The sequence below is a fragment of the Penaeus vannamei genome, chromosome 17 (genome assembly GCF_042767895.1).
Source record: "Penaeus vannamei isolate JL-2024 chromosome 17, ASM4276789v1, whole genome shotgun sequence".
NCBI classification, from domain to species: Eukaryota; Metazoa; Arthropoda; class Malacostraca; order Decapoda; family Penaeidae; genus Penaeus; species Penaeus vannamei.
In genome coordinates, this window is record NC_091565.1 from 31,238,537 (window position 1) to 31,251,036 (window position 12,500).

General features: G+C 36.7%; 2 protein-coding genes across 3 annotated transcripts in view; one reads left to right on the forward strand and one right to left on the reverse strand.

The window, feature by feature from the left end:
* Window positions 1-6,597, forward strand: part of gdl (gonadal protein gdl) — an 11,788-nt gene extending 5,191 nt beyond the window's left edge. The window contains exons 3-4 of the mRNA XM_027361703.2: window positions 1-59; window positions 6,329-6,597. The exon at window positions 1-59 is cut by the window's left edge and continues 126 nt beyond it. Of these exons, the coding sequence (XP_027217504.1) occupies window positions 1-59; window positions 6,329-6,463 (194 nt within the window). The 3' untranslated portion in view covers window positions 6,464-6,597. The remainder of the gene's footprint in view (window positions 60-6,328) is intronic.
* A 5,167-nt stretch (window positions 6,598-11,764) lies between these two features.
* LOC113810016 (protein smoothened) overlaps window positions 11,765-12,500 on the reverse strand; it is a 20,211-nt gene continuing 19,475 nt past the window's right edge. Inside the window, exon 15 of one of the 2 annotated variants that reach the window (XM_027361701.2) lies at window positions 11,765-12,500. This exon is cut by the window's right edge and continues 1,688 nt beyond it. The gene's annotated coding sequence lies outside the window, so the exon portion shown is untranslated. The other variant, XM_027361702.2, reaches the window with a different exon arrangement.

Below are 12,500 nucleotides of genomic sequence, written 5' to 3' on the forward strand. Positions count from 1 at the left end.
GTCATGCACAAGAGATATCCACCATGCATGTGCGGATTCTTCAGTTGTTGGATCAGAAGGTAGGTTTGTGACGTCCTGTTTTGTACTAGATTAGTTTTAATAAGTTCTATATACTAAACATACAAGAATACAAAGAATAAGCAAGAAATGACTACATACTATGGTGTCATTTCTTGTTTTTGTGTATGATTTTATGGGATGTATATAAGATAATAATGTTTAGACTAACTGGCTAGAGAAACTTACAATAATTTTGTTTTTTCTGAGTTGTATTTTGTAAGATGAGTACATAAAACCTCAAAAATGGTGAGAAAGTTAGCATGTTAGATGTGGGCGCTCATGGACCAAATCTGGGCATTAGGCTTCGTTGAGAGGTTACTCTCCCGGCTGTGTAGCTAATTTGTAGATCCATCCCACATGAACACTCATGTGAAGTATAAAGAATTGCTTGACTTGCCATTCTTTAATTGAGCAGACACCATATCATCTCTCCAGGTAGTTTACACTTTGTGCAATAGCAATGACAATAAGTTACATTGTATTATTTAGGTTGCTTTTTATATTTTTATATTATTCAATTTGCTCTAACTCATCTTATGCTGCTATTAATGGTGGGCAGGTATTTGATTCTGCCTGTGGACAAACTCCTCCCTGTAGACAGGAATACAGCTGGTACAGTTCACCCCCTCGTGGGCTGGTGGAAATCCTGCAGGAGCTTGCAAATGAGCCGCTTCCTTAAAGCCTGCTGAATCAATCTCTAAGTGCCTTGTGCTCTCAGAATTATTTTCATGGCAAGGCATCCCTTTTTTTTTTTCTTTCTTTTCTTTTCTTCTTTTTTTTCTCCTCCATCATCGTCATCATCAAGATGATTAAGATGATGTCAATGTCAGGTTGGGCAGATTAGGTCAAAACAACCAAGTATAATGGGCAAGATAGAGGGATTCATGAGTTGCAAAACGTTTGATGAAATTTGTAATGAGAGTACTACATTTGTTGAAACTACAAGAATTTGTTTGTTGAGAGAAATCTACTAATTTTTTGGCAGCTGACCCACTGGTATATGTAGATAGTATAGTATTACATGGAAGAGTCTTACCAAAGTGGTAAAGCTGGTTGCTGTCTCACAGTAGGTGCAAAGAGATGGGTTAGGTTTGGTATTGTTTACTAGGCAGTGGCATATTGTGATTGCTTGAAGAAAGAGAAATATATAGTTTATAGAATTAGATATATTAGAGGATACATAAGTGTCTCATATGTAGCTTAACTAAGAATTAAGTTTTGGCAAATGTTACAGACATTAAAAAAAGGGGATTATCCTATCATAAAAAAGGAACTTTTTCAGTTGTTTCCTATTAATAAGTGTGGCTGCAGATGCAAAGGGCATTCATCTTACATTGTCTTTCAAAAATAGAAAATAGTTTAGATTGAGATGCTTGATCATTTTTCCCCTTTTATTTACTCATTTGCAATTATATTTTTATGAAGATATTCATAACAACAGTAATTTATTGCTAAAGCGCTTAAGTCTAGTAACTTAAATTACTAATCTTTTGCATATAAGCAATAATATTTATATTCACATGCAATATCACCAACTAAAATTTCTGCATTATTAACCCTTTGTGGGAGGATGGCATGGTATACATTCTTTGTGTTTATATATAGATGGCTCAAGTAATTAGTAACCAAGGAGTCAATTGCAAGTTATATTACTCTAACTGGTGTACCCTTTTTGCTGATTTTCAGACTTTTTGAAATTTCTGTTACTTAGCACCCCTACAAGTGATGCTCTATTACTTCTTTCTTACTTCTTACCACTCTTAACACCCTTGAGTAGAGATGATAAGGAATTGAACATATACTTTCTATATTCATGTATAAGTACAAGATAACAGATTTATATTCTAGTCACTGCCGAGTGGACTCAGTGTTGTAATAAGAATAAAACACCCAGTTTTATGCCTCACTGCACTTATAAAGTTCAACCTATATTAATGTTATTTCAATTGGGTTATTATAAACACAAGAAATAATTTTATGAATTTATAACTCCCACCGCCATTGCAAGGAATTTGCAAGACGGTCACTCTAACCACTGATACATGACCCACTAAAAATAGTGTGCAAATAGGAGCTATCTAGCATCCATAGGCATTACCTATGGAATAATGCCATACCGCATTGATATCAGGATTTCTTATTTGGGATTTGAACTGCTCTATGTATTTAGCGAGTGCCCATGGGAAGTGTGTTTAAAACTTTGCTATCCTTACTCATGTATGAGTAGGTAGGTAATGCCCATGGATGCTAGATAGCTCCTATTTGCACACTCCTTTTAGTGGGTCGTGTATCAGTGGTTAGAGTGACCGTCTTGCAAGTTCCTTGCAATAGTGGTTGGGGATTTGAATCCCAATCGGAGAGGTTATATATTCATGATATCAGTGTGATATGGCATTATTCCATCTTTCAGATAATTTTATATATTTAAGTGGTACTTATTTATACAGTGTTTTCCTCATCTTACAAGTACAATGTCTGCCCTTGGAGATACAAAGAGGTGCAGACCCTTGTCAAAGCCATTTCATACACATCAGATGTTTTAATGATTAATCAATCCACCGAAACTTAGTCCACATGGTTGTCCATGATTGATGACGGTTGGTATTGATCTGCGATGGCATAGACCACATTAGTGCCCCAGTTTACAAGACCTTTAGATTATCACACTTATGTACTTAAGACAGAGTGTTTATAGTACCTTGTAAAACATTAAAGGTTTATCCCCTCCATAGGATCACCACCACACACTTTTGTTTCAATGGAATGTAGTGTTCCTCTAAACTACCTTTCCATCTACCATACAACTATTGAAAAACCATTTCCAAGGTGTATAATGGTCTCCTTGGATCCCACCCCATCTTCCTCTTGCTCTCATCCTTCTACTACCTTTACCTTTTGCAAACTTTCCTTGGCCCAGCCAAGTTCTGAGAATACCCTTCTCTTTCAACAGTGCCTCCAGAAACAAGTAGGCAAGGTTACCTTTCGCAGTCGCTCTGATGGTTCACGCCTTGTCACAGTTACATCTGAATCCCAAGCTCGTGCACTATCTACCCTAACTGACCTTAATGGCAAACCCTTTCCTGCCAAACCTCACCCTTCTCTTAATACTTTTACTGGAACTGTTTCTATCCCCCCAAATGCTTCTCCTATCTACAATAAGGACTGTCAGACTGTGAAAAAGACATACTTACCTGCCTTGCTGAATATGATGTAGTGGCAGTACAGTTTTACACTATTACTCCTAGACGCCAGTGTAAGTCCCACATCAGTATTGCCAAAATTAGCTTCCGTAGACATGACTTCCCCCATGAAGTTTATATTGGTGGATTGTCCTACCATCTCCGACCATATCAAACCCTTCCTTGTTAATGTCAGAAATGTTGGCTCTTTGGCCACCCTGCCATCACTATTGCTCCACAGCCCGCTGCCCTCTATGTGCCCAACCTGGTCATGACTGTCAAAATTGCCCTGCTCAGTCACATACATGTGCCAGTTGTGGAGACTCATAATGTATTTTATAAGAGCTGCCCTGCATATAAGTTTGAATATGAGGTAGCAATCCTCAGTCTAGCCTCACTCTATGTGAGGCCAGACAAGAAGCACGATGACAAGGTTTTTGTCTCAAGTTATTCCAAAACAGCCCTTTGCTCTGCTCCCTGCCCATCTTCACAAGATATTTCTGCATCTCCCCCATTATCTCTCCCCTATACCCTAAACCACCCTATGTCTACTCACCCTATCCCCCAATCAAATTTGTGTACCAGTCTGAATCTAGATACTCCAATCTCTACCATTTCCTTGATACCTACCCCTCCTCCTCACTTTATTCGTCGTACCAGGCAACCTAAACGCTCCACTCCACCCTCTCTTACTACATCCTTCCCTATACCTTTCTCTTCTTCTGATCCTCAGATATCTGTCTCCTTTTCTCCTCCTCTTAAGAGAACCTTTGTTTCTCAGTCACTCAACTCCCCTCCAGAAACCCATGAAGACATCCAAAACCTTCAAAAGATGACCCAAGGGAACACTCCTCTCCCTCACCCAACCCCCAATCCCTCTGTTCCTACTCCTTCTACATTTAAAGTATTTGCAGATATACATCCTCCTCCTCCTCAAGTTCCCTCCAGCCCTCTTTCTACATCCTCTCAACATACCCCACCCTCTCTACCACTCCCTCTTTAATACTCATATGAGTTTTCTCTATCACAACAGTGTCCTTCTACAGACCCCTCCCCTACACTCTTCCTGATACTTCACCACCTTCCCCAGTCCCCCTTACTCATCCCCTGAATTCTTCTACCCCAACTCCTCCAACAGCCACCTCTGTTTTCTTTGAACAATGTCCCTATTATTTCCCCAGTCACAGATACAAGGCAATTCACGCAATTGCTCTACCCACTTAACCTTTAACATTTTACCAATCCCTGCTCTACTTCATTTACTTGCCGCTTTTCCCTTTTCGTTACCATACTTTCCTATAACACCCTTTAATCTTTGACATTCAACACCTTCCCTTCTCCCTGGATTCTTCTACTTTTCCAACAGCCATCTCTTATTTTTCCTTGAACATTTTTCGTATACCCTCCCCAGTGACAGATACACTATAATTCACTCAACTGCCCAACCACTTAACCCTTCCCTTTCTACCAATCTCTGCTTTAGTTCACTTATTCCCCTTTTTTGCCTTTTCACTACCATATTATCCTATAATGCTCTCTAATCCTTGGCATTTAACACATTTTATTGTAATCTTTAACTCTTCTTTACCTTCTCTGACACAATATGTTACCATAGTGCTATATAACCTTTGATGTCTAGCACATTTATTTATTTCAAACATTAAACATTAACTCCTTGGATTCAGTTACATGACGGAAGTCATGGAGCTTAGAAGGGGGCCTGGGCAATGGGTTACATGAGTAGGCAACATCCCGGGCGTGTGGCGGGTAGGGTGGCAGTGCACGAACACCCAGGAGTTGTGACAGGACTCTGTGCCTCCCCTTTGAAAAGTTATTTTGTGTAAACTTTTTTAGCTGTAATGCCATTTTCCAATGTCCATATTAGTCTTGATTTGCTTTATCCAGGTGATAATTACTTATTTTCCTTGCATAGACTCCATGTCATCTCTCTATGTAGTAAATAGCTTAGTGCAAGAAAAAAAATATATGGAACATTTGGTTATTTGTGTCATATATCCTATTTTTTTGTAACTTTCAATTTTACGTAATAAAACCAGCGCCACCAGTCAGCGGCCAGGAGTACAGTGCACAGCATGGAAATGGCATCCTCCCTGGAACTGACGCTCTTCCAGTCATTGCTTATGCATGTTAATTCCACATTCGTTTATCGTTGGGAATAATGCTAAAGCCCCTTTCTAAGTGCCAAATGAGTCAAATCACACTCCAAGAGGTTTGTGGACTTATAGCGAGTCGATTCTGTCACCCTGGCCTTCGCTCTTAACTTTTTGTTCGCGTCACCCCGGGCTGCAGTCCATTTGTCCGGTTGACAGCATATTCATGTCACCCGGGCAGCTGCCCAAGTTTTTCCTCAACTTGACCACAACATCATCTGGGTCCAAGGGGTTAAACATTTAAGATAGACTGTGCTGACAGACATGGTGGGCAGGAATAGGATCTAGAGCATGGAAGTGGTGTCCTGTCTGGAGCCAATGCTCTTCCAACCATGGATTGATGGAACTAAAGCAAAAGTCCCTTCCTAAATTCCCACTGAGTCTAATCACCCTTCCAAGAGGTTTGTGCACTCATGGCAAGTCATTCCTGTCATCCTGGCTTTCAGGCGAAATTATCACGACTGCAAGTTCACGTCACCTGCCCCGCAAGCCAAGTTTTTTTAGTGTGATAGTCAGGTCATCCAGATCTTATGTGATCATGTGACCTTCCATGATTTCTTCTTCCCTTAAGTTTTGGGATTTTTTTTCTAATTCTGTCAGTATTGATGCTGTTATCTTTATTATAGACATATTAATTATTATAATATTGGCATTACTAACAGCAATACAAGATGTCAGAATTTTTCCTGAAACTAATGGAAAAGGTTGATGTGAAACACTTAAATAATTGGTGACTTTGTACTTATCATCTTTTTTTTTCAACCTAAAAGCATATGATATGAATTCAAATAAAATATATGGTTCAAAATTATAGGTATATGGGTTTCTTTATCCTTCTCTTGTTCTCTTCTGATTGCTTATTACCTAAGATGTTGAGCAAGCAAAACTTCAAACATTAAATCCTTTTTATCTTTCCAGGTAACAGAGCAACAGTCAACATTACAACAGGTTGGTGTACCAGGTTTTCATGAAACAGAAAACCCTGTGGAAATTAAGATCCAGATGTATATAATGGATTTTATAGTTAAAATTGGTGGCATTAAGATACCCTGATAGTTATTGTAAAATAGTCTTTGTAATTTCTGCAACAGGAGTTCAGTTTTGATATTGTTTATTTATTTAACATTGTTATATATATTGACAATTTAAAGTATATGAATGGTTATTAAATATTATTTTAACTACTAGGAATGAGTTTTATTAATCATCCTTCTCTACAAATAAACTAGTGTTTATGTAATGGATGTAGCCATGAATATATTCACTTGCAGAGGTAGACTAACCATTTCAAGTAAAAAAAAATAGTGTTATTCCTTTAACTATACTTAGAAATAAGGGGCAAATGAAAACTAGATCTTAGAAGTAGGATATTTTATATACATATATCTTTGTCCAAATAAAAGCACATCAGAAAAATGTATCAGTCATTAAAGGTTATTCAAATCATAGCTGTACTAGGAAATAGAATCATTCAACTTTATAAGTTGATGAGGGTATAAACCAGTAACTTATTTATGTACAATATATATTCATAAGTTAATGCTTTCATAGTGTAAATTCCATCATTTCAATTACTCTGTAGACCAGGGCAGTCAAACTCATTTACCCCAGGGAGAGACATTCCACCTTCAGATACAATTTGTGGGCCAGATAATCCTGAGTTGATTTATTATTATTTATTGAAAAATTTCTGCAGCGCCAATATTTAAAGTCATTAGCAGTTTATTCAAAATATAGTGATAGGATGAAGCTTGGGAGCTTACCCCCAGGTAAGGAAAGGTCATATGACACTATGATAAAATAGTGGCAGAAAGGGTAAAACTCAGCTAATGGTTATGACAAAGATATCAAAAGTAGAGTGCTGTAGGTTACTATAGTAGTGTAAATAAAGACGAGCAAATAAAATATGAAGGCTGATCAAGTGTGAGTGAGTGAGTGAGATTAAGTGAAGGAATGAATAAGTGTGTGTGTGACGTGTGATGCGTGAGAGAGAAAAGAGAGACAGAGACAGACAGAGAGAACAGGTAAACAAGTTGCAACTCAGCAGATCTCCAACTGCTGTTGGAGTAGGCTGATCACTGGATCCAGTCCATGTTGCAGCCCTTGTTAAATGATTATGTATTTATGTAGAATATGGATAATTTCAATGTAAAATCATAATATTCCAGAATAGTAGTTCTATTTTCCTCTTTACATTAATCTCCAACCCAATCCTTTGCTGCCATTGTTATTGGGAGGAGGGGGAAGCTTAGCATAAGAAGACTGAGGCCCAATATTGGGAATCCCCATCTTGGGCTTAAGTACTTATATCAACTAATTTTACGTAGTCTTCTTCCCCTTCTCTTCTTCAATCCCTTCTATACCCACTTCTTAAGGTACAAGAGCCATGCTGAAAGGATGAAAGCCTGGCTTTGTACCAGAGCTGAATGGCCTCAGGGAACCATGGACTCCGTATTTCCTTGATTAATTGCTTAGCCCTTAATCCTCAGAGGGACCCTGAGGGGTAGGCCATCTAAATTTCCCATATATTTCAGGCTCATCATGGCCAATAATTAAGATTTCGTACCTTTATTAAGGGCTGCAAGGCTTGCCCCTTCAACTTATTTAAATTTGACTTTTCTGGTTTCCCAACCCATGCCTCTCCTTTGATCATGGCTTGGACCACTACTTCTACTACCCCTGCTTGAAGCTTGCTGTCAACTCTGATCCATTTGTAATCATCCACCTACATCATTATCCATTCTCCAGAATACACCCCCTCCTCTCTATCAATATTCTTCACTCGATCTTCTGCTCCTGAATAGTCTTCTTCATTGTCTGCACCCTCCTCCCTTATTACTACTATTCATCCTTATTGTCCTCTTCCCCACAGTACTATCTCACTTCACACCCACTCTCTCTTCCTGCCAGCCTTGTCCTTCAACTCCTTTCACCTCTACAAACCTTCTGAGTACTCTGTTTAGCTCAGCCGAGTGGGATCCATTATTTGTGATTCCCCCTACAGCCCCTTTCGCTGACAATATCCTCCTCTTCCAACAATATCTCGTTACATCGGAGTTCTAAGCTTGTGCATTATCCAAACTAACTGACCACACTGGCAAACTTATTCTTGCCCTGCCTCACTCTTCCCTTAATCCCAAGCTGCCGGGAATGGCATGTAGGCACATGCCATGCCCACTGTGAGTTTAATTTATTAATTGTTTTTACATATAGATGGCTCCACATGTACTGTCATCAATGAGCCAATTATGAGTACTAACTGTCTCACCTGTTACCTCTTACAATGAACATAACGCTTTCCAGACTTTGGATTAATACTTGTACTGGATCTGTTTCCATCTCTCCAGCTGATTGCCCGGTCTATGACAAGGCTTGTTCAGACTATAAAAATAACACACTTGCCTGCCTTATTGACTGATGCAGTAGCAGTACAGTGCTAAACTATTCCTCACAAAGGCCACTAAATCCTACACCAATATCACTAAGATTAGCTTCTTTAGTCATGACCTCCCTTGATAAAGCTTATATTGGTGGAGTGTCCTGTCCTGTCCTGTCCAATCATATAATCAATAAAGCCTCCCCTGTAAATGTCAAAAATATTGGTGTGGCCCACACTACTCCACAGCCTGCTCCCTCCATGTACTCAACCATGACCATTCAAACTGTGTTGGCTCATATAATGTATTTTATAGGAGCTGTCCTGCCTACAAGCTCAAATCTAAAGTAAGAGTTCTCATATTAAAACTAAGCCTCACTCTATGCTGTTCTTCACTCTGCTCCTCTCCCTTTTTTACAAGATGTCTTGGCATCTCCTCCAGTATCTCTTCCTCCTACCCCTTATCATCCTACCTCTATGTCTTCACTCCCCGAGTCAATTTTTTTTTTTCGTCTAAATCCAGATACTCAAATCTCTACCACTTCCCTGATGCCTACCTCTACTTCTAACTTTACCTGTTGCACCAGACAATCTAAATGTTCCAGCCCATATTCTCTTCTACACCCATCTCTTCCTCTGCTTCTCCGACGTCTGTCTCCTCTTCTCATCATAAGAAAACTAAGACTTCTTCACCCAATGCCCCTCCTTGAAGCTCTTGAGGACATCCAACTTTCTAAACATGACCTAAGAGAATGCTCCACTCTCTCATCAACCCTCCAAACTCTCTACTCCACTCCCACTACATTCAAATTAGTTGCTGATATCCATCTGCCTCCTCAAGTTCCCCCTATCCCCTTCCTCCTCTCTCTCAATACACCCCATTATCCTCACCACTCCCACCTGGATGCTCACATGACTCCTTTGTCACAACAGTATCAATTGCTCTTTTGCAGTGTTCTTCATACAATGTTCCTTTTCCTTCCCCACATATATAGTTACTATCCATTTGATCTAATCACCCTTCACCCTTAACCCGCTTTCCTCCTTTACTAATCCCTGCCTTACTACATTTGCTTCTCTACTTTACCTCTTTCACTACCATACTATCCTATAGTACTCTACAACCTTTGACATTTAACACATTTTGTCTTAATTGTTAACTCATTTTACCCTTTTAGCCACAATACTTTACCATAGTACTATATGACCTTTGAAGTCTAGCACATTAACTTTTTATAAATCTATAATAATCTTGATGAGCATATAATTCAAAGATACAGAACAATGAAAAATAACTTATGAAGACAAGTTCAGTAACTGGTATAAACTGACATTTCAGATATTTAAAAAGTGAGATCCATAATTAAATTAGCTGCACATTATGGCAAATAGACTTATATCTATTCATCATAAGAATGAAATAAACATCAAGGGTTTATAAAACTTTTGAGAGTCAAAATTTAGTACTAGAATTTATTTTGCATAATGTGACCTGAGAAAATTTATATGACAATTTTTTTTAATTGCAACTAAGCCACATGGCACACAAGTGATAATAATTATAATTAGTAATGGTAATCATAATAATAATAAAAGTAAAAGTAATAATAATAATGATAATAGCAGTAACTATAACAATAACAATGCCACTACTATATAGTAATAAAAAAAATTATTATGATAATAACAATAGTAATATTAATCATAATCAAAGCTGGTCTTATTTTTGATAAATCAAGTTTGTGCATTGTTGATTCTTCTACTGTCATAATAATAATCATAATAATAAACCAGATTCATATGGAACATAGGCAATAAAAATAACTATAAGACAAGATAATTAACATAAGATCTAAATACAATGACTTATAAATTAAAAAAAAATAAGATTTCATATAATGGGAGTGCCATTTTTATAAGTTACTTGAATTAAAAGAAAATTTCCCCTTTAATAAATTATTACCACACCTACACTTACATACTCCAGGGACACAGCACAATATTTTATAATATTCTATAAAAATGCTAGAGTACAAATGACAATGGACTAAACACTGAGATTAAACACATTAACTTATCTTTTTCAAAAGTACAAAAGACAAAGGACTAAAAGCAGAGATTTACCACATTAACTTATTTTATATAATATCACAACTAACTTCATTTTTCCCAATGAATAACACCATGCATAAAGTATGCATATCTAGAAACAGCTTTTCATTACAAGTTCATGAAAAAAGCAAAAACATGGATATAAAAATCATTCATGGATTTCTCAATGAACACTTGATATACCTCACAGGTGCAAAACACGATAAAAAAATCTATAGCTGTCATTGTAGTAAACTGAAAACTTGATCAAAATAACAACAATAATAACAAAGAAGAACTGTATAATCATATACTCAATCTTCTAAGATCTTCAACAGGTAAAATCCCTATTTTTGGCAACAAGAGATTACTTATATAAAAATTACATACCACATCAACTATAAAATGAGAACATCACTTGAATTACAAACCGTCTCTCACTGAAAAATATAGTATGATACTTTTTGGCTACTTTTCAACAGTATTCATAAAAATCACCAGTATATCAGGTACATACCCGCTAATGTCACCTTAAAACTAATGCAAGTAAATCAAATCAATTTAGAGTATAATATTTAACCTAAGACAGGTCATTTCAATTCATCCCAATTTTACATTCCATTAACCATCTTCGGCTTCCAATAGAGTTCTGCTATAATAGCAACAATAGCCTTTAGCAGTACAATAAATAGCTGATTCATTAAGTACAATGGATAACCTTATAACAACATAATTTCTACAATACTTCAATGGGTCTTTTCTTTTAAATCAATCTATGATGATTGTCAGAGTTGCTATGCAAATTTCTGCAATATGTTTAAATATTTCAATGTAATCTACAATCTTTTTACTATGAGAACAACCACACACAAGATTTGTTTGTTTATGGTATTATTTTTTTTTTTTTTTTTTTTTTTTGGGGGGGGGGGTTGCTACAGTTCTTTGAACTTAAATATCCAGAGCAGCAATCTGGTATCATAATGAAAAACATTATCACTTGCTTTGGCACTAAAGTGAGCCACATTTTTTTAAATCTAAAAAAGTACTAAAAAACTGTATTACAAATATTACAAACCATATTTAAATATTTCTATATTGTTACATTTGTAATAAAAAATCAACCAAAATGTCCTGTATTGTAATCATATACAGTTTTATACATATCTTTATACTGTACTTTTAATTTTTCATCAATAAGAAATGTGTCTGCATGACATCACATAACTAATGCATCACAATACTATTTTAAATACAGTATTGTACAGAGATACCATTTCCCTCTATATGTTACATGTATATACCATTTCTCTCCACATGTTACATGTTAAATTCAAACTTACAGTACAGTGATGTCATGCAGACACAAGCATATTGTTCTTACACACTTATACAAAGCTTCATAATGAATCTTACATAATATACTGAGTAAGAAGTGAAATGTTACTCTAAATGCAAGTATGATAACTAAAAAAATGTAAAATGTTGTACTGATAATACCTTTAAGCATTTCTTATTTTATGAGAAACCAGTAAAGTAAATATTACTTGATTTCTTTTTCAGGAAACAAGTCGGTCCGCAGTAAATATAAAATCCACAACTACAAAAATAATCATCATTACCATA